Source organism: Oryctolagus cuniculus, chromosome 9 (genome assembly GCF_964237555.1).
Source record: "Oryctolagus cuniculus chromosome 9, mOryCun1.1, whole genome shotgun sequence".
NCBI classification, from domain to species: Eukaryota; Metazoa; Chordata; class Mammalia; order Lagomorpha; family Leporidae; genus Oryctolagus; species Oryctolagus cuniculus.
Genome location: NC_091440.1, coordinates 77,072,125 through 77,091,228, shown reverse-complemented (window position 1 = coordinate 77,091,228; position 19,104 = coordinate 77,072,125). Strand labels below are relative to the sequence as shown.

Sequence of the window (19,104 nt, the reverse complement as noted above, 5' to 3'; positions counted from 1 at the left end):
TGTGTTACACAGGTGCAGGAAGCAAGTGCTTACAGCACTACAGGCCACCTGAGAGAGCCTGAAGCCTATGAGAAAAGAACTCAGGAGGTTTAAATTGAGAGAGAGAGCAAATTCCAAATTGGCTACATCATTGTTTACCCTTATGATCTTGAACTCTCTAATTTTCTGATTCAAAAAATCAAACGGGATGGGTGCTTAGCCTGGCAGTTAAGACACCTGTGTCCCCTATCAGAGTGCTTAGGTTTGGCTCCTGGCTCTGGTTTTTGACTCCAACTTCCTGCTAATGCAGACCCTGGGAGGCAGCATGTGATAGCTCCAGCAGTTGGGCAGCAGTCACCCACAGAGAAGACCCAGGCTGAGTTCTTCACTTTGACTTGTCCCAGACCCAACTGTTGTGAGCAACCAGGGAGTGAACCAGCAGATAAGAGCTTGCTTTCTCTCAAATAAATAAACATTTTTAAAACAAACAAAAAATTAGGACAAAACAGAACAAAGCAAGGCAGTCTATGTGGCTGGTGTGAAGGTTACATGTAACACAAGAGGTGATATCTTCACACATAAGGGTTCAATTCTCTTTTCTTTAATGTTTATATAGGTGTATGGCCCTTTCTCTTTCAGTGAATCTTCCCTTTATAAAAAAAAAAAAAACACAAAAAGTAAACCAAAACAAAGAATTTTTTGAAAAAGAGAATGAGCCATGAAGTTCACTCAGTTTTTAACATCTCTGAGGAGATTCCAACAGTGGCTGATGCTACAAAAAAGGGCTGTGCATGACTTTTTCTTTTTATGTATGAAGAGAAAATTATGTGAAGGGGGACTCTTGAGGATAAAGAACCACAAAACAGTGACTGGTGTTGCAGTACAGAAAAAATAAAATCATGTTTGTGATGCTGGCATCCTGTGTCAGCATCCTGGCTGCTTCACATCAGATTTAGATCCCTGCTAATGTGCCTGGGAAAGCAGTGGAAGATGGTTCAAGTGCTTGGGCCCCTGCCACCCACCTGGGGGACCCAGATGGAATTCTTGGCTCCTGGCTTGCTGTTGTGGCCATCTGGGAGAGTAACAAAAAATAACCAGCTATGGAAGACACCTCTCCCCACCTCCCTATCTCCCCGCTCTTTCTCTCTCTCTCTCCTGTCACTCTGCTTTTCAGGTAAATATATAAATAACTGAATCTTAAAAAAAAAAGACAAAATAATTTAGCCTAGGTATAAGATCTTTAAAAGTAACTTTTCTTAAAAAGTCACAAAAGTAAAAACTTCATTGGGCCATCATCAAAGTCTGTAGACTACACATTGTCATTCAGTTTTAATGTAGCATCAGGCAAGAGAGGATAAAAAGTAAGCAGTAAGGTGCATAGAGAAATTTCAGATTCCTGATTTGTCGTGGAGTCACCCGCCTGCCTTGGTGGCAGGCTATATGTTAGGCTTGCCTGTTGAGGGCTGAGGATTAGCAACAGACTGAGTAGTGGAGTGGCCCAGGGACAGCGGTTCTCACAGTGCATCTAGCCTGGGGTCCTCAAGTTGATGACCTGGTGTAGTCTTTAAATGGAGACATCACATTCAAAGAGGAAACATGATACCTGTCGTTTCTCTAGATAGCCCAGGGCTTCATCCATCATCACAGGCACTTCAAGAAAAAAGAAATATTAAAAATCACTTGTGAAAATGATTTACCCACCCCTCATACACTTGGTTTGCATATGGAAATGAGATCCAATAATTCAATTAGTCCCTTTGGGACTTTCCCCGGTAGCCATTCCCACCTGGAATATCAGTCTTCTATTCATATCTTGCTTAGCACTCCACGGGAACACTTCAGTCCCCGACCTACGGCAGCAGCTCCCATGCATCACAGGGACACTCATTCCCCCCTCTTCCCAATTCCAGCTACCAAACATGCACTTACCACAGCATGCATCTATCAACTCTCTGGCAAGGACAGGGAGGTCAAACACTTCCAATAGCCTTTTCTTCTCCAATTCCCCTTATCAAGAAAAATCAAACAGGGCTTACACCGTTTTTCTTCATTGTATGAAGGCACAACGACAGAGAGTTGTTTGGTAGCTGAGTCCCATATGCTGGGTAAGGCTTCCCTATGGCCTTTGGCATTGAAGAAGAACTTCTCTTCTTCATGGCGATAAAGTGGGGACATTTTTGTAGCAGTTATAAATGCCACGATGGAAATCTAAGAATAGACATGTAAAAAAGAAATCATTATCCTGATCTTTTCTGTATTTGTTATATTAGAATAAATCACTTGCATGGTGTTTTTTTTTTCCTTTTGGTGAAATACTCACCTTCAGTTTTTAGTTCATTAACAAATAGTCTGGAGGTGACTTCAAAATGATAGGACAGCCCCCCAGTTCACACTCTATGTATGAATTAATAACTGCTTTTTTCCATTAGTAAGGGGGCTAATAACTTAGGAGGCTCTTTGACCGTTACCACCTGTCAGTCCTCAGGGCTGTCATCCCAAATGTAATAGGGAACAGTCAGTACACTACATGTAGCCTACTCTGAGATGTCCCTTAACCCTAATCTCTGATCCCCAGTATATAAGCATGCACATGCACAAGCACGCACACACACACACACACACACACACACAGTGAGGCTCCACTTCCATTTGTTCATATTGCAGATAGAATGTGTAAGGTTTGGGCAGACTTGCCATTCAGGACCAGACTCAGATATGAAGAGAAGATTTCTCAAGACTCTCACAGTAGGGACCAGTAATGCTTAAGGAAACAATCTTGATTCTTATTCCAAAGGTTAACTCAGAATATCACATTTTCCAAAGTTTAAAACTTTTAAGTTTTCTTTCATATGTATTTGGGAGCTAGCTTTGGAAATAACCATCCTATTAACACTGCTTCTATTGGTATACCTTCTTTCAAAACAAACTCCAAATCTTTGGAATACTACTTATCTGTAATCTGATGGCCATTTATAACATCTCACTGGGTACGTAGTGAAACTCAATATGCTTCTAATAGTGTGAGCACATGGAGTAGTGCTCTGCACCCTAGTGTCCAGATTGTGATTTCTGCTCTAAATCAAACTTCCAACTAAAAGTAGCCACTGCACTTAAGAGGACATTTCTTTCAGATCTTGGGCTGAAAATGTATGACGTTGGAACAGCATGTCACAGCAGAGAGCAGAGGCACCATCGGTAAATGACAAGGATAAAGCAGTCAACCTGAAGGGTCTTCCACTGGACCAGGAGGCCAACAACAAAAAAAAACTGGTCCCTTTGTAAGAAGCCAGGGAACCATTTCATTGTTTAAATAATTTAGTTAATGATCCACAATGACTGCTAAAACCATTAGGCTGATGACAAACTTTCAGTTGGTGGTTTGGGCTGACTGCACCAGAGACAATCATCCAGTCTTTGTCTCCTGATGTGATCCAAGGGGAAATAATGAGCACCACTCACATACTTTTGCTCTTTAAAAAACTTTAAATATGCATTTGGACCAAATGTCTAGATCCTAACTACCAGTTTATAGGAAATTTAGGAGTCAGAGGAGTCAGTGAAGGCAACATAGGGACGCAATCAGTGAAATCCAGAGTGTGGGGGTTCTACAGCACAAATGCCAACATTTATTAAAGACAAGGAAAGGGGAACAAAGGAGAGGGCATCGTCAACAGATTAAGGGGACTTGAGACCCATCAGTCAAGTGCAATGTGTAGCCCTTGTTTGGATTATGACTGGAAAAACGGAGAGAAACATACTAAGACATATCTGGAACGAAGGGCATTGGAACACAAGGGGTATTTGAAACAAGAGAATAAAAGTTACAGATTTTGTAAAAATATGCAACCATTTTATTGTGCTTATATTTTAAAAAAGAGGCTCTTTTGGGAAAAATGACTAGGGTTTACAGATAAAATATTCCACCAGCTTATACTGGAGAACATGAGCTCAATTGTGCCACCTGTTTCCCACCACCAAAATGAAGCTAATATAACGCATATCAGTGTGGTTTCAAAGACCAAATGAAACAATTTCTACTAAACTAGTCCAATACCCAACATACAGTACTTAACAAAAGACAGCTCTTATTATCACTTCAAGCCAGGAAGATCAAAGATAGTCATGACAACCCCATAATGCACACAATTTTAATCTGTGCAGTGGATTCAGAGCAACACAGCTTCAAGCTGGGCTTCTGTCAAACTGCCCATCAAAGGATTGATCTGCCCCCAAAACTGTAAAAAAAAAAAAAAAAAAAAAAAAGGACAAGAAAAGAAAAAGAAACAAACAAACCCGGAAATCTCCAAATATTCGTAAAAAAGAGGACTCCTCTTAGTCTAACACCTTTCAACAAGGAAGTCAGTATGTACTGCCTTTTCTCTAAAACATTCGTAAGCTACAAACTAGCGGCCCCTCCAGGAACATGGCCCAGTGGCCCTTCTGGCTATGCTAATCTGAATACCTAGGGTGCTAACTAGACAGCAGATTCATTCCAAGCTATGTGCAACAGTTTATTTGGAAAATTTTCTATCACTCAGAGATGGATTTTTTTTTTAAATAATGCTTTTGCATTTTCAGAGCAATGGCAAAGAAAGCGTGGATTCTGCTATTTTGGCGTTTAATTCCGGGGCATAACGACCCCTAGAGAGACGGTAACGTGACAAGGCCTGGGCCTCGAGTCTCTGCCTCTCTCTGCATCCGTTCTTAGAAGGATATTGTTGCTCCATTGATTTATTCCCATCAGGATCACAGGGCACATATTAGGGGGTCCAAACGCCCTCGGGGTGGGGTGAGGGCAGAACTGCAGAGGCTGCAGGTGCAGGAAAAGCAAGTCTGGAAGATGGAAGCATAGGTCGAGGCTGGCAAGCTGGGTGGGCAGGGGGTCTCGGACCAGGGGGCGAGCAAGGCCGGGACGAGTGTATGGGTTGGTGAGTCCAACGTGGCAAAGTTTACAGGGTCCCGGGCACAGAGTTCCAAGGACAGGAGGAACTGAAATCCAGGAGATGGAACTGGAGTCAAGCGGGGAGAAAACGGACTAGTTCAAGAAGCCGCAGCACCCAAAGAGCGGACGCCCTGGGCGCCTGCGGCTGCAGGGGAACGGGGAGCCCAGGCCCGCGCCGCTCCCGACCCCTGTCCTCACCAGTATGAGTGCTGCGGCCGCAAGCGCCACGCCGAGCACCGCCAGCTGCAGCAGGAGCGGAGCCATCCTCCATGCCGGGGCCGTCTCCGCCGCCCTCCCTATCCCGCAGCTCCACACACGCGGAAGTGCGCCCGCGCGGGCCCGCCTCCCGCCGCCAGAGAGGCCGCGGCGGCCGGGCGCCCTCCGCCCACAGCGCCCCCGCGCGGCCACGGCCGGCCGCGACCCGGGCAGGCGCCGACGGCGAGGACGCGCCGCGCGGCTGGGCCAGGCGCTGCATCCGCGGAGAGGCCGCAGACTGCAGGGCGAGCTGCGTTCGGTAAGTCAGGTGCACGAGACGTCCGCTTGAGTTTCAGCTCAACAACTAATAATTTTAACGGCCTTGAACTATGTAACTCGCATACGGTGCAGTCCACGCATTTAGAGGTATGGGTTCTATTACTATTTTAAAATTCAGGTTAAACAGATTTGGCCGTTTTAACCATGTGGAGTGCACAGTAGAGTGGTGTTGATTACCTTCGGAACTCTGTGCAACCATGTCTATAGCTAAAACTTGCCCTGTTCATCCCAGCTCCTACTGACAACTAAGGACATGCACTCCTACTAGAATGGTCAACCTTGTTTTCCCAATCTTCATTCAGATTTAGTTGGGTGGCCTGTACTGGACCTGGCAACCCTGCCTGGGAGGCAGGACATGGTGGATTAACGCACACTGCTCCAGCTCCTGGGCTTGCACAGTGTAACCTGGAGAGCAGCACGCATTTCCGAGGTGCAGGAGCTGGCAGCCCCTCACCTGGGCCTCGCCTGAGATGGGGAAGAGACACGGGAGCTGCGCACGCACTGTGCAGCCCTTGGTATAAGCTGTTGTCTCTTAAACTGCTGGCGTTATTCTGAACCCTCAACCTTTCCTAAAGAACACCCTTTCACTTCTCTGATGCCAGATTCGTCAAAATACGTGCAAGGCAAGGAAACCTAGAGGCGCATCCGGCTCGGGAAGGCCAAGGCCAAGCGAGCGCCACCACGATACCGCGCCGCCAAGCGCACCTCCAGCGGCTGCGGGAAGGCCCCGGCGACCGCCGGGACGTGAGAGCTCTGCGCAGGCGCGCGTGCCGGTGGGCGGAGCGGCGCAGGCGCAGGCGCGCGCGCGGGGAAGATGGCGGCCGGGTTCAAGTGAGTGTCAGTGTCTGGCGGGCCCGAGTTGTGGACTCTGGCGCTTGGGGGTTTCCCCAACCCTTAGTTAAGATTTTTCTCGCCTGGAAGTCGACCCCGCCAAGGTCCCGTTTTTTTCCCCGCCAAAGCAGGCGACAGGCGGGAGGACCTGGAGGTGCCCCTGAGTGGAGACTGGGGATGTAGGGACTGGAGCGCGTGTGAGCCCGCGGTGCAGGGAACGCGCACCCGGGGGACAGTTCTGTAGCCCCGCAAAGATTGTTGCATCGAGCCCCCTGTGCCCGGTCCTCCGGGTCGCGTAGTGTGTTTCCGAGGGTTGTGCGTCCTTCAAAAGGTTTGACTTCAAGCCTTTTTTGGGTGCTATTCTGTTGAAGCCTATTGACTCTCCGAGTAAGATGTTTTCTAAGGTTTTTTTTTTTTTTTTTTTCACTTGGGAGACATATGGATAGAGCTATCCATCCTCTGGTCCACTCCTCAGATGTCTGAAGCTGGGAGCTGGACAGTCCCCTCCAGGTTTCCCACGTGGGTGGCAGGAACCCAAGTACTTGAGCCAGCCCCTGGGTTCCAAAGGAAACAAATCATATTGAAGTTATTATAAACTCTTTAGGATATAAAATTAGCTTTCTTAAGTAGTAGGGCGTCCAGTAACTCCGGGAATTTCAGAGTAAAGATGAACCTCAACATGCACATGAAAGTAAAAAATCAGAACATTATCTCTGCTAAAGTTGTAGGTACTGCTGTTATTATAATGGTTTATTGCATGTTTGCAGTCATAACTGAACTCTATGCTAAAGTGTATGCTGAATTTCAGTTACAATAAATGAAGATGTGGCTTTTTTCATGATCACTAGGTTAAGAATCCCTGTCTCAGAGCAAAAGTGATTATTAAATGATTATTTTAACTCATAAATTAATCCTCTTTCAGACATGTCAAAGGACTCTGGATTCCAGTGCTCTGTTTGTTTAAGACAGTTAAAGGCAGCAATGGGGTGTGATTGCTACTGTAAGGGTATATACTTTTTATAATTACAAGGTTACTTCAAAAGGTTCATGGAAAATAAAAGAAAAATTTATTTTCATGCTCCAAATTTTGAAATCCATGTAGTTTTTCTAATACACACTTTTTTTAAAACTTTTTGAAGATTCCCCCATACTTGCAGGCAGCAACATGAACATCAAAATGCGCAAAAGAAACTTAGTTACAAGTTGTGGAGGTTTATGCTGTATCACATTTTAAAATTCTTTGCCAGTTAAGACTCATTAATTTACTTCAGTATTAACGTGTTTCAGAACTGTGGAACCTTTGGAGTATTACAGAAGATTTCTGGTGAGTAAAGGTGGTTATGTATGTGCTATTTTGATAATATATTATTACAGTATATATAATATGTAATATTCTTTTAAAGACATATTCCAAGTAATTTAAATTCATTTGCATTAATGGGGTTTAATGTGTCTCCCCTGGTGTGTGTAAAATACACATGACAATATAACATAATCTCTTATAAGTAAACTTTCTATTTAGAAAGAGAATTGTCGCCCTGATGGAAGAGAACTTGGTGAATTCAGAACCACAACCGTTAATATAGGTGAGGATGTGTTTTCCAGCTACAACTGTATGACATTTGCAAGTTTTAGCCTTCTGAACCACATACATGGTTTTTGAGCCAAATTTATCATATCCGAGGGATTTTTTTTTTTTTTTTTGACAGGCAGAGTGGACAGTGAGAGAGAGAGACAGAGAGAAAGGTCTTCCTTTGCCGTTGGTTCACCCTCAAATGGCCACTGCGGCCAGTGCACCGTACTAATGCGAAGCCAGGAGCCAGGTGCTTCTCCTGGTCTCCCATGCGCGTGCAGGGCTCAAGGACTTGGGCCATCCTCCACTGCCTTCCCGGGCCACAGCAGAGAGCTGGCCTGGAAGAGGGGCAGCCGGGACTAGAACCCAGTGTGCCGGTGCCGCAGGTGGAGGATTAGCCTATTGAGCCGTGGCGCTGGCCAATGATTTTCTGTACTATTCAGACTGAAAAATTGATTCAAATTCAAGGATAGGTGAATAATTCTAAAAACATTAATTTAATTTGTTATACCATTTTAAAATCAGTTATTCAAACTTGGAATCAGTTTTTGCAAGCAACAGATACGTAGCAAGATAATTACACATGGCAAACATGAGACACAGAGTTTTAATACTTATTTAGGTAATTCTGTAACTTTTCCTTTTAGAGACTAATCATTCTGTTTACTTTTCAGGTTCAATTAGTACTGCAGATGGTTCTGCTTTAGTGAAGCTGGGAAATACTACAGTAATTTGTGGAATTAAAGCAGTAAGTTTAACATGTGTCCCATTGAGATTTGAGCTACCAAATTAGCTTCCTGTATTTATTAAATTGTAATATACACCTATACCTCTGTGATTAGGCATTCAGGTATGTTTTTTAGTATTTAGTTGCTCAAAAAGCTTTTACCAGTGAGTACTAGATCATATGACTCAAGTTTAATGACTCTTACGCAAATCTGTCAAATGTACTAAAATGAAGCAACTTTTTCAATCCTCATCCTTAATTTTAAATAATATATCAGTTAAGAAATTGAGGGAAGTGTTTGGTGATGCCTTTTAATAGTGAGTGATGGTATGTAATCTGCATAAATGTGTAGAAAATTGAAATTGCCTAAGATGAAAATTTTGAAATAATAACAGCTAGCATTGACTGAGTACCTTTTATGTTCCAGATTATTGTTTATACCCAGCCATTTGTTCTCTATGTCCTGTTTTACAGATGAGATTTAATACCTTGTCCAGGTACACTTCCTAGTCCTAAATAGGACTTAGACATAAATCTGACTCCAAAAATCTATGCTTTTTTGACTCACTACACCCTGGGTTTCTTGCCTAAACTGGGTTTGAGCACTTATTCCTTTATGCCAGGGATTTAACAACATCGTCATTTAATCCTCAATAACAGATCCTAGGAGTAGGCACTGATATTCTTCCCAGAGGTTAAATAGCCTTCCTAAAGTCTTCAAGTGATCTGTGTGGGTCTGACATTTGAACTCAGTGATTGCTGAGCTTTGTCTCTTGAGCAGTGCACTGTCTGCTATTAAATACAGATTCTTGGCCACTGAATGAGAAGAAGGGTAAGGCAGAAAGCCAGTTCATATTTTTGAAAAGATCCCCAGATAATCCTGATGAGAGCACTGTGGTGTAGTCCACTACAGTATACTGCCCTTTTTACCTTGCAGAGCTCTTGTTAAGGTCAGTATCACTGTCCTTAGAGTCTCTGACTCAATTCCCCAAGCATATTAGATACTCAGGATATGGAAGTTAATTAGTCAAGATGGTCTTAAGTAGAGCCTTCCATATTAATTGCTTAACTGTCTTCACAATTTTTTGTAGTCTCCTTCATTAAGAAACATTTGTTTGCCTCCTTAGGAATTTGCAGCACCACCAGCAGATGCCCCTGATAAAGGATATGTTGGTAAGTTAAATGATTCTCATTTTAAAGCAAATACTTTAGCACATTTAATGCATATAATTGTATTTATGTCCTGGTAGTTGAGTTGAAGAAGAAAATGATTCCTACCATTCAGAAACGTAGGAATGACGTATACTCTCCAGAAACTTTGTGTATAAGTTAAACTGTCATTGCACACTTTTCTGTTTCCATATATTCTTCATTTTACCTCACTGTGTAGTTTTTTCTTATGGACCATCTGTTCTTTATAATGAAGTCAGCTTTCCTTTTTGAGAATCAGAGAGCTCCTATCTACTGGTTCATGCCCTAAATGCCTGTAATTTAGGCTGGGACATGTCTGGGATGAAGTTGGGAGCAGGATCTCAATCCAGGTCTTCCACAGAGGTGGCAGGGACTCAGTTACCTGACATTACTACTGCCGCCCAGGGTCTGCATTTGCAGAAAGTTGGAGTTAGGAGCCAGAGCTTTATACGGAACCCAGGTACTTCAGGATGGGACATGTGCATCTTAATTGCTAGGCCAGTTACCTGCCCTAGAATCAACATTTTTAAAATGCAAAAGAACAGGTGAATATGAGCAGAGGGGCTATCTGGCTACAGATTGAGATGTTTTAAAAGAAATCAGGAAAACTTTTGTGTAGAATTGAAGCTTAACATAGATGCTAGAAAAAAGTCAATAAATGTACACTTTATCTAAGACTACAGTCTTGTAGTGATCAAAACAAGTACAATTATAATATTACAGTGCTTTCCATTTGGAAACTCTCCTTGGCTACAGTCCCTTTGCTGTGGGATTGATAATGCCTTTAATACTTGAGTAAACCAGAAGGTGAAATTTAGTTCATAGCTGCAGATGTTTCTTTCAGTTCCTAATGTGGATCTGCCGCCCCTGTGTTCGTCGAGATTTCGGTCTGGACCACCTGGAGAAGAGGCCCAGGTGGCCAGCCAGTTCATTGCAGATGTCATTGAAAAGTAAGACCTCATAAGATTTTACTGTTATTCATTGTGAGATAGTTTTTGACCTTTCATTTACTGTATACTCTTTGTCATTACATCAAGTTCACGGATAATTCAGAAAGAAGACTTATGCATTTCTCCTGGAAAGGTAAGAGGAATAGAAAAACCATGAATGTTTATTAATTCCTAACCGTTTTTGGTAGGGAAAAAATATCAGGGAAATTAAAAGAGTAAATCACAGTAACTTTAAATATGGATGGCTTATAGATACTAGAATTCTTCCCCACCCCCAAATCAATGTATTTAGAAAATCTGTTTTACTCTGTAATTATCTAAATAAATGTAAATCTTAAAGAAACAATGAGGTTAGCTAACTTATTGCCTGTTTGGAATTACCTTTTAAACTTAGGTGTTTTTCTCCTTTTAGAAAAACATTTTCTGTTCTTTTTAATTCATTTCTGATCATGCTAGCATGTATTAAGGTGAGTTCACTTGGTAAATCCCAAGTCTGTTTGATAACTTAGAACTAGGTTGACTAGAACTGAGAACTGACTTATTAAGCATTGTAAAGCCTAAATATTTCATGTATAGGGGATTTTCAGAAAGTTCATGGAAAATGCATGTTATAAAAAAAGGATTTCAGAATCTTTTGCCCCAATTTTTTTTTTAAGATTTATTTATTTTATTTGAAAGGCAGAGTTAAAGAGAGATCTTCCATTTGCTGGTTCACTCCCTAAACGGCTGCAACCTCTGAAGCTGAACTGATTAGGGGCCTGGAGCTTCCTCCAGGTCTCCCACTTGGGTGCAGGGACCCAAGCACTTGGGCTATGCCCCATTGCTTTCTCAGGCATTAGCAGGAAGCTGGATTGGAAGTGGAGCAGCTGGGACTTGAACCAGCATCCATATTGGATGCTGGCGCCACAGACAGCAGCTTTACCCACCATGCCATGGCAGCAGTCCTGAAAATATAAACTTTTTTTGTTTTTTAAAGATTTATTTACTTACTTGAAAGTCAGAGTCACATAGAGAGGAGAGGCAGAGAGAGGTCTTCCATCTGCTGGGTCACTCCTCAACTGGCCACAACGGCCGGAGCTGTGCTGATCAGGAAGCCAGGAGCCTCGAGCCTCCTCCGGGTCTCCCATGCGGGTGCAGGGGCCCAAGGACATGGGCCATCTTCCACTGCTTTCCCAGGCCACAGCAGAGAGCTGGATCAAATTGGAGCAATTGGTCCTCAAACCGGTGCCCATATGGGATACCAGCGCTTCAGGCCAGGCACTGACCTGCTTTGCCACAGCGCCAGCCCTGAAAATATAAGCTCTTAATTCCATTTTCCGTGAACTTTTTTTTTTTTTTTTTTTTTTTTGACAGGCAGAGTTAGACAGTGAGAGAGAGAGACAGAGAGAAAGGTCTTCCTTCCATTGGTTCACCCCCCTCAAATGGCCACTATGGCCGGTGCGCCGATCCTAAGCCAGGAGCCAGGTGCTTCCTCCTGGTCTCCCATGCGGGTGCAGGGCCCAAGCACTTGGGTCATCCTCCACTGCCTTCCCAGGCCACAGCAGAGAGCTGGACTGGAAGAGGAATAACTGGGACAGAATCCAGCGCCCCAACTGGGACTAGAACCCGGGGTGCGGGCACTGCAGGCGGAGGATTAGCCAAGTGAGCTGTGGCACCAGCCTCCATGAACTTTTTAAAATACCCTCATAGTAAGGTGTCTGTGGGGAAAAAGTACATTTTGAGTTTCAGCTGGGGCTTTCAGAAACATTCTTTGATCTGTTAACCGAGCAACAAAACAAATTCCTTCATACATCTTTAGCTCCCTTGAGGAAGATACAGATGTCTATCACTTGACAGTTCAGTGGTTAGAAAACCAAACTTGGCCATTGACTTTTTACTTTATAGCGGTAAAACATGTTGTTAAAGTTTTTGAGCTTTAAAAGTTATCTTCCATATTTATCCAAGGATTCTGAGGTTGTTAAGTCTAAACCAACAGCATGTTTTACTCAGAAGGCTTTAATTTCTTTTTGTGTAAATTCTGTTTTAGCTTGCTTGGGTTCTATACTGTGATCTCATTTGCCTTGATTATGATGGAAACATTTTGGATGCCTGCACATTTGCTTTGTTAGCAGCTTTAAAAAATGGTAAGCAGCCTTTTATAAAAGGCTATTTTCCTAAAGGGTCAGAATGTTCTGTTTTGTGAAACTTCAGTGTCCACTGGCTCAATAAACTTTTTAAAGTTTTTTCTTAAGATAAGCCATCATTCATGTTTTTAAATTAATGAATATGGAGCTGGCATTGTGACAGGGTAGGTTAAGCCACTGCTTAAGACACTGGCATACCATATTGGAGTTCTCACTGCTCTGCTTCTGAACCAGCTCCCTGCCAGTGTTCCTGGGAAAATAGCAAATGATGGCCCAAGTATTTGGACCCTTGCCACCTATGGGAAGCTAGGATGGAGTTCCTGGCTTCAGCCTGGCTCAGACCTGGCTGTGGCAGCCATATGGGGAGTGAATTGGGATAAAAGATCTATACATCTCTCTGTTTTTGGTTCTACTCCCCAAATAAAATCTTTAAAAAATTAATGAATATATTACTGCTGTGACTTCCCAAATACACTGGGAAGTTCTATATTCTCTTAACTGAATGCCTTTTAGAGTCTTGCCACAACTGTCCCCATCTATTTGAGGTAGGACTGCAGTCGTTCCCCAAATAGCATTAATGTGGAGGGAGTTGTGACTACTCTCTAGGAGGTTTGGTGAAGATCTAAGTATTCTCTAAGTTCTTTTGTTGCCAACAAGGTGTAGAATGCATTCTATTGTTTTTACTCTAAGGCCATATAAATTACCTTAGTAAGGATCAGTAGACTCATTAGTTAGGATTTCAGTGGCTTGTATTTATCATTGCTTTGATGAAATGATAATACAAGGTATAAGTAGTAGTTAGCATGGTGGTATTACAGAGTAGCGGTTAAAGGACTCAAGTTTGAATCCTGACTCTACCAGTCTATGCTTTAGTTTCCTTGTTTGTAACAAAATGAAGATAATAGTACTTTTCTAAGAGTGTCAGTGATTAAATACATGAAATGCATAAAACAGTACCTGGCATATAGAAAATGACTAAAAGTTTTATCTACTAAAACTCATTTTGATTTCTTTAACTTTAAAAAGTTAAATAAGCACTAGGCAAGAATGTTAAATATTGTGAAAAACAATGTTTATATCTGCTTTATTTACCTTAATTGTTCTAAGATGCCTTTTTAAAAAGAATGTTTTGGATAAGTTAAACTGAAGACAAAAAAGTTAATAAACTGAAGAAATCATTTGTTGCTTAACACTACTCAGAGTGACTTTGTATTTGCCTTTCTCTAGTACAGTTACCTGAAGTTACTATTAATGAAGAAACTGCTTTAGCAGAAGTTAATTTAAAGAAAAAAAGTTACTTGAATATCAGAACTCACCCAGTTGCAACTTCCTTTGCTGTGTTTGATGAGTAAGTTAATCATATTTACTGAAAACTTTCTGTATTTGAAGTTAAGAAGATGGATTGTTACTCAGCTTTCTGATTCTTGAGGACATGCCTGTGGTTGACCATATGCCCTAGTTCACCCTGGATCTTTGAATTTATACCTGTTGTCCCTGCAGAGTTATTTCTAGTCAGTTCTTCCACTTTTCTAAACATCCTGATTATTAACTCTATGCTCACCTTGCTGTTCCTTGGTTTATATATATGAAATGTTAATTTTAAGTTCTTTCACTGAAGACTTTACCTGAATCTATTTTCAATATTTGCTAGAAAGTTTAATGTATTCACAAATTGAAGAGCAGAGTTTCTTACAAGTACTAAATTTGAAGTTGCTTTTCACTCTTCTGGTTTCTCATCAGTCCATTCTACCCCTAAGTTAAATTCAGGTGGTATACTTATTATTATTCTTAAAGAAATTTTTTCTATAAATTGGTAACTTTTTTTTTTTTTTTTTTAAATAGCACTTTGCTTATAGTTGACCCTACCGGGGAGGAAGAACATCTGGCAACAGGAACCTTAACGGTCGTAATGGATGAGGAAGGCAAACTCTGTTGTCTTCACAAACCAGGCATGTTTCTACCACTCCAGTCTTAAACCTCTGTTGGTGAAAACTCAGTATGAGCTTTACATAAATGAGAGGGTCAAATGGAATGTAGGATGTCTTATTATTTACCTATAGTGAATTTACTCTAGCTTTGCTATTTTAAGTTCTTTACATTTTCATATTATTAGTGGTTCTTAACATGGCGTACATCAGAAGCCTTGGAAGTCTTATTAAAACTTAACGTGGGGGGGTTGGCATTTTGCCTAGCAGTTAAGACACTGGGTTCATCTAGCTCCAGTTGCTGATTCCAGCTTTTTGCTAATGCAGACCCTGGAGGAGAAACAATGAAGACTCAGTTGTTAGGTGACTGCCACCCGTGTGGGTGGTCTGGATTCAGGATTCAGCTCCTGGCTTGTCTGAGTGGGGGTGGGTGGTGGGTGTGCATGTACATGTGCACTAGTGAATGGAATCTCTATACCTCTCAAGTAAACAACAACAAAATACCCTAGAAATCTTCAGGCAGTGCCACTGGTTTACAATTTTTATACAACTTTTTTTGTTTTGTTTTTTTTAACTTGTTACAGCTTTTTTTTTTTTTCAATGCTAATCTTAAAAGTGCTGATACAATCATTTTTCAGGTGGAAGTGGACTGACTGGTGCTAAACTTCAAGACTGTATGAGCCGAGCAGTTACAAGACATAAAGAAGTAAAAAAACTGATGGATGAAGTAATTAAGAGTATGAAACCCAAATAAATAGCCATGTTTTCAAAACAGATTTGTAAAAAATGTATTTGTTATACTGTGCACAATTTTTTATACTAAATAAATATCAAACTACAATCTTCTGAAAGATGTTTCTTGTATTTCTTAGGTTACTTCTATATATGTTATGTACAATGAAACAATTTTTGAAAAACAATGACTTAGGCAGACCAACCCTAATGTCAAACCATTTCCCTGTTTTTATTTAAAAATTATAGAGTTGTGCTTTTGTATAAAGTTTTTACATCTAGCAATGTAAAATACTGACAACATTAAAAAACCAAAAATGAAGTAGAAACTCAATCCTTTTGATTCAATGCTCTTTTGTGTTTAGAAAAAAGAAAAAAAAATAAGACTCAGAATTTTGGAGTGGTAGGCGTGCCTCTCTTCATTTTACTTTTTGACTGGCTGCCTGTATGCTGATGATGATGTAGCTGAGCTGTTTGTGCTGCTGCTGCTGCTGCCATAGCCATTTGATGCTGCAAGAATCGCAACTGCTGCAAAAAGGAGGGAAAGAAGTACCAAGTTATATTAACGCAGGCAGATGTGGACAGGTGCTTTTCCTGAGAGATGAAAACAACAAAACTGGAAGGGAGAAAGCACCGAGATAACAAAAAGGGACTATACCACACTGAGACAACACACAAACAGCACCAGTGGCACAGTAGCCTGCTGAGGGCTTTCAAAGTGATTCTTTGCAAACGTCAAAATTATTTCTGGTACTTTGCCCTGCCAATCTATATATTGCAGTAACTCAGCAACTTCAGTTACCATTTTGTTGTATAATGATAGTTTATAGCAATGTAAAACCAACCTGAATATTAAGATAGTCAACTATAATATGCTGACTTTCCTTCCTAAAAATAATGGTACACATCTTCTACATAGACAAATATGACATTTACTAATAGGAACACTTTTTCTGCAGTACAATTAGAAAGTTGACAATTGGCACTTAAAACTGTCTATTTCAAAATACACTGTAAACTAGAAAAATATGTTAATGTGCCACCAGACTTAAAAATTTTGAAATTATAAGGATATTGCTTAAATGTACAAAATATATTCAGTGCTCCAAGCTGACTGGCTAAAATGTCAGATTTATATAAAATTTTCTATGTTATTTACCAATTATTTGAGTCTTAAAAGACAGTAAAATAAAACTGAACCAAGATATTTGAGGTACTTTTGGAGCTGAGTATCTTTAAAAGTATAATCAGAGTGAAGTTGCTGGATTACTTGTATTTGTTGCTGCTGCTGTTGAAAGGCAGAGGAGAGCTGGAATCTCTGCTGAGGAAGGCTTTGCTCAGGTCTGTTCTCGGCAGAGCCAAGCTGAGACAACACTACAGAGAGGAGAAGGGGAAAGCAGGCCAGTCAAAAAGTTTGAAGGCTATCAGGGTTAGAAAAGGACAACACAGAAAATGAAATAGAAAAGTTAGCAGTATGATTAATCTTAAGTATCAAACCACAGACATTTCAGAGTACATTTAGTATAGTCTCCTGTTAGTTGAGGGAACCACTGATGACGGTACTTTCTGGACATGGAAAGGGAAGGGAAGGGAATGCTTGTGTGCCAAAGCACTGTATCCCTCCCTTGCACCTCCGTGAAATTTCATAGTGACATTGTTTTTTTTAAGACTTCTAGTACAATGAAAAATGAGGAACATTAATTTAAAAATATTACCAATGAAGTAGGAAAAGGGGGATGGAAGAAATCCATACTATCAAAATGAAAAATTTTAATAGACATGCTTTTTTAAACAAGATTGTAATGGATATCAAGCTAATAAAGGCAGCTGAGACTGCATTATTTTTCAAGCTGAGTGGGACCATAGTAAGTTCAACCTTACTGTCTGAATGAGGAAGTTTGGGGCCTACGTGGCATAGGAACAGTCTCTGTTCTGTCCACCAAATTATACTACAGCTACCTCAGGAAATTATAACTTGTGTGGTAAAGATAAAAAGTTACAAATTTCCATTTGGAAAATCACTGGCTCTAAATTAGAATTTTATGTTAGGATTACATATTTCCAAGGTAAAGACCTTGATTAGTCTATCCTAAAGGACTTGGAAATTCAGGCAATGGGGGTTGTATATGAATAGGAGTCTAAAGGCATCACTAGAAGCCCCATGGTGATAACTCAAAATGTTGACCACATGTTCATTCACTGAATCAGCTCTACCACAGCTTTCCAATGCATGTGGCTTGGTGATTTTAATTAAATAATGAAGTTAGAGTTACTGTTTTCAATAGACAAAATAATACTCATTAAAGGTGAATGTTGGTTCACTACTTAATGCTGGAAGTGGTGAGTAGTAGTCATTTAATCTCATTTTTGTACAAAGGATAAAAGTGGCTTATAGAAGTTATGTAACGAACCGTTAAGATTTATGTCAAACAACTAGAACCCACCAGAATGAGACAAAAGATTATGCAACCTAGGAAAATGCAATCTCAGCAGCCCAGGAAAACTGGAGTTATGACCAATGGAAACACTGAAAACAACTTTGACAGCTTCCTAGTGATTTGGATAGCTATAAAATTTTGCCAGTAAACTGCCATCATAAGGAAAGCACACTGTCATTAAAATATAAGTCAAAGCTCAATTTTCATATTAGTAAAAAGCTCAGCCATAAGTGAATAAATTTAATACTCCACATATTAAATACAACTTTAATTTTTCCTGATTACTGCTTCCAAAGGAAGAAAAGTGGTGAGATTCCAAATTGATTAGAAACTTTAAGTAAATTCAGCATATGAAGTTATGAAGATACCTACCAGCTGCCTGTGACTGCATAAAATTTCCTACTCCAGTAAGGTTAATAACAGCAGCTTGCTGAGCAGATAAGGCCTGTTCTTGACTGGTTGAACCCTGTTCAGAACCCTGAATAAAAACAAAATGAAAAACAATTTTGAGCTGGTGAAAACTGTAGTGTATTTTTTCTGTATAAGAAAAACTATTTCTTTATTAGGTCTTGTAAAATGCTAACAAGAAAAAGGTTTCAAAGGTAGTTAGAATTAGCAAGAACTGAAAGAAAATTTTATTTTTTAGAATGGGAGTTTTTTTTATTGTTTGAGGTTGTATTAATAACAATATCCTACAACTTATAAAGATTTATTAAAGCAATTTGTTAAACCTTTTGCAACATAGTACTGGAACTTATATCCAGCAGAATAAGTCAAGGAAATAAAATTAAAAGCATACAGATTGTAAAGGAAAAATGAAAAATGTCTTTATTTGCAAATATCTTTACTGTCCATATACAAAATCTCAAGAAATCTATATAAAAGCTCCTAAAGTTAATGAGTTCATTAGAATTGCCAAATATATTATGAATATGCAAAAATAAATACTAATAACATGTGGAATCCAAAATTAAAAATTGTATTTAAAATTACTAGGAAAAAAAAATTAGGTATAACTCTAACAAAACATGTACAGCATAGGTATGCCAAAACTACAAAATGTTGTTTAGGACACTTATTCTAGGTAACAGCAAAGGATATCTTTTGCAGAGCAACTGTTTTTAATTTTGATGAAATCCAAGTTAACAGTTTATTTTCT

The 19,104-nt window shown here is 40.4% G+C and overlaps 3 protein-coding genes across 44 annotated transcripts in view; 1 reads left to right on the top strand and 2 right to left on the bottom strand.

Annotated features, from left to right (window-relative positions):
• ALG5 (ALG5 dolichyl-phosphate beta-glucosyltransferase) overlaps window positions 1–6,147 on the bottom strand; it is a 51,075-nt gene extending 44,928 nt beyond the window's left edge. For 2 of the 4 annotated variants that reach the window (XM_002720603.5, XM_008273561.4), the window contains exons 1-3: window positions 5,120–5,279; window positions 2,016–2,187; window positions 1,583–1,629 (exon numbers count right to left, since the gene is read on the bottom strand). In XM_002720603.5, the coding sequence (XP_002720649.3) occupies window positions 1,583–1,629; window positions 2,016–2,187; window positions 5,120–5,185 (285 nt within the window). In that variant the 5' untranslated portion in view covers window positions 5,186–5,279. Of the gene's footprint in view, window positions 1–1,582; window positions 1,630–2,015; window positions 2,188–5,119 lie in introns of all 4 variants that reach the window. The other 2 variants (XM_051831797.2, XM_051831798.2) reach the window with 1 other exon arrangement.
• EXOSC8 (exosome component 8) lies at window positions 6,147–15,626 on the top strand. Of its 2 annotated transcripts, XM_002720605.5 has the most exons (11): window positions 6,147–6,286; window positions 7,574–7,610; window positions 7,809–7,872; window positions 8,534–8,607; window positions 9,714–9,759; window positions 10,622–10,727; window positions 10,815–10,860; window positions 12,754–12,850; window positions 14,078–14,198; window positions 14,693–14,799; window positions 15,414–15,626. In XM_002720605.5, exons 1-11 carry the CDS (start codon window positions 6,270–6,272, stop codon window positions 15,527–15,529), a joined length of 831 nt encoding a protein of 276 aa, XP_002720651.1. In that variant the 5' UTR covers window positions 6,147–6,269; the 3' UTR covers window positions 15,530–15,626. The 2 variants fall into 2 exon arrangements, with proteins under 2 accessions (XP_002720651.1, XP_017205657.1); XM_017350168.3 differs by lacking the exon at window positions 7,809–7,872 and having other exon boundaries at window positions 6,153–6,286; window positions 7,558–7,610.
• SUPT20H (SPT20 homolog, SAGA complex component) overlaps window positions 15,539–19,104 on the bottom strand; it is a 44,124-nt gene continuing 40,558 nt past the window's right edge. For 24 of the 38 annotated variants that reach the window (XM_008273563.4, XM_051831777.2, XM_051831774.2 and 21 more), the window contains 3 exons: window positions 18,318–18,423; window positions 16,778–16,881; window positions 15,539–16,035 (listed from right to left, as the gene is read on the bottom strand). In XM_008273563.4, the coding sequence (XP_008271785.3) occupies window positions 15,895–16,035; window positions 16,778–16,881; window positions 18,318–18,423 (351 nt within the window). In that variant the 3' untranslated portion in view covers window positions 15,539–15,894. The remainder of the gene's footprint in view (window positions 16,036–16,777; window positions 16,882–18,317; window positions 18,424–19,104) is intronic. The other 14 variants (XM_051831775.2, XM_051831779.2, XM_070048983.1 and 11 more) reach the window with 1 other exon arrangement.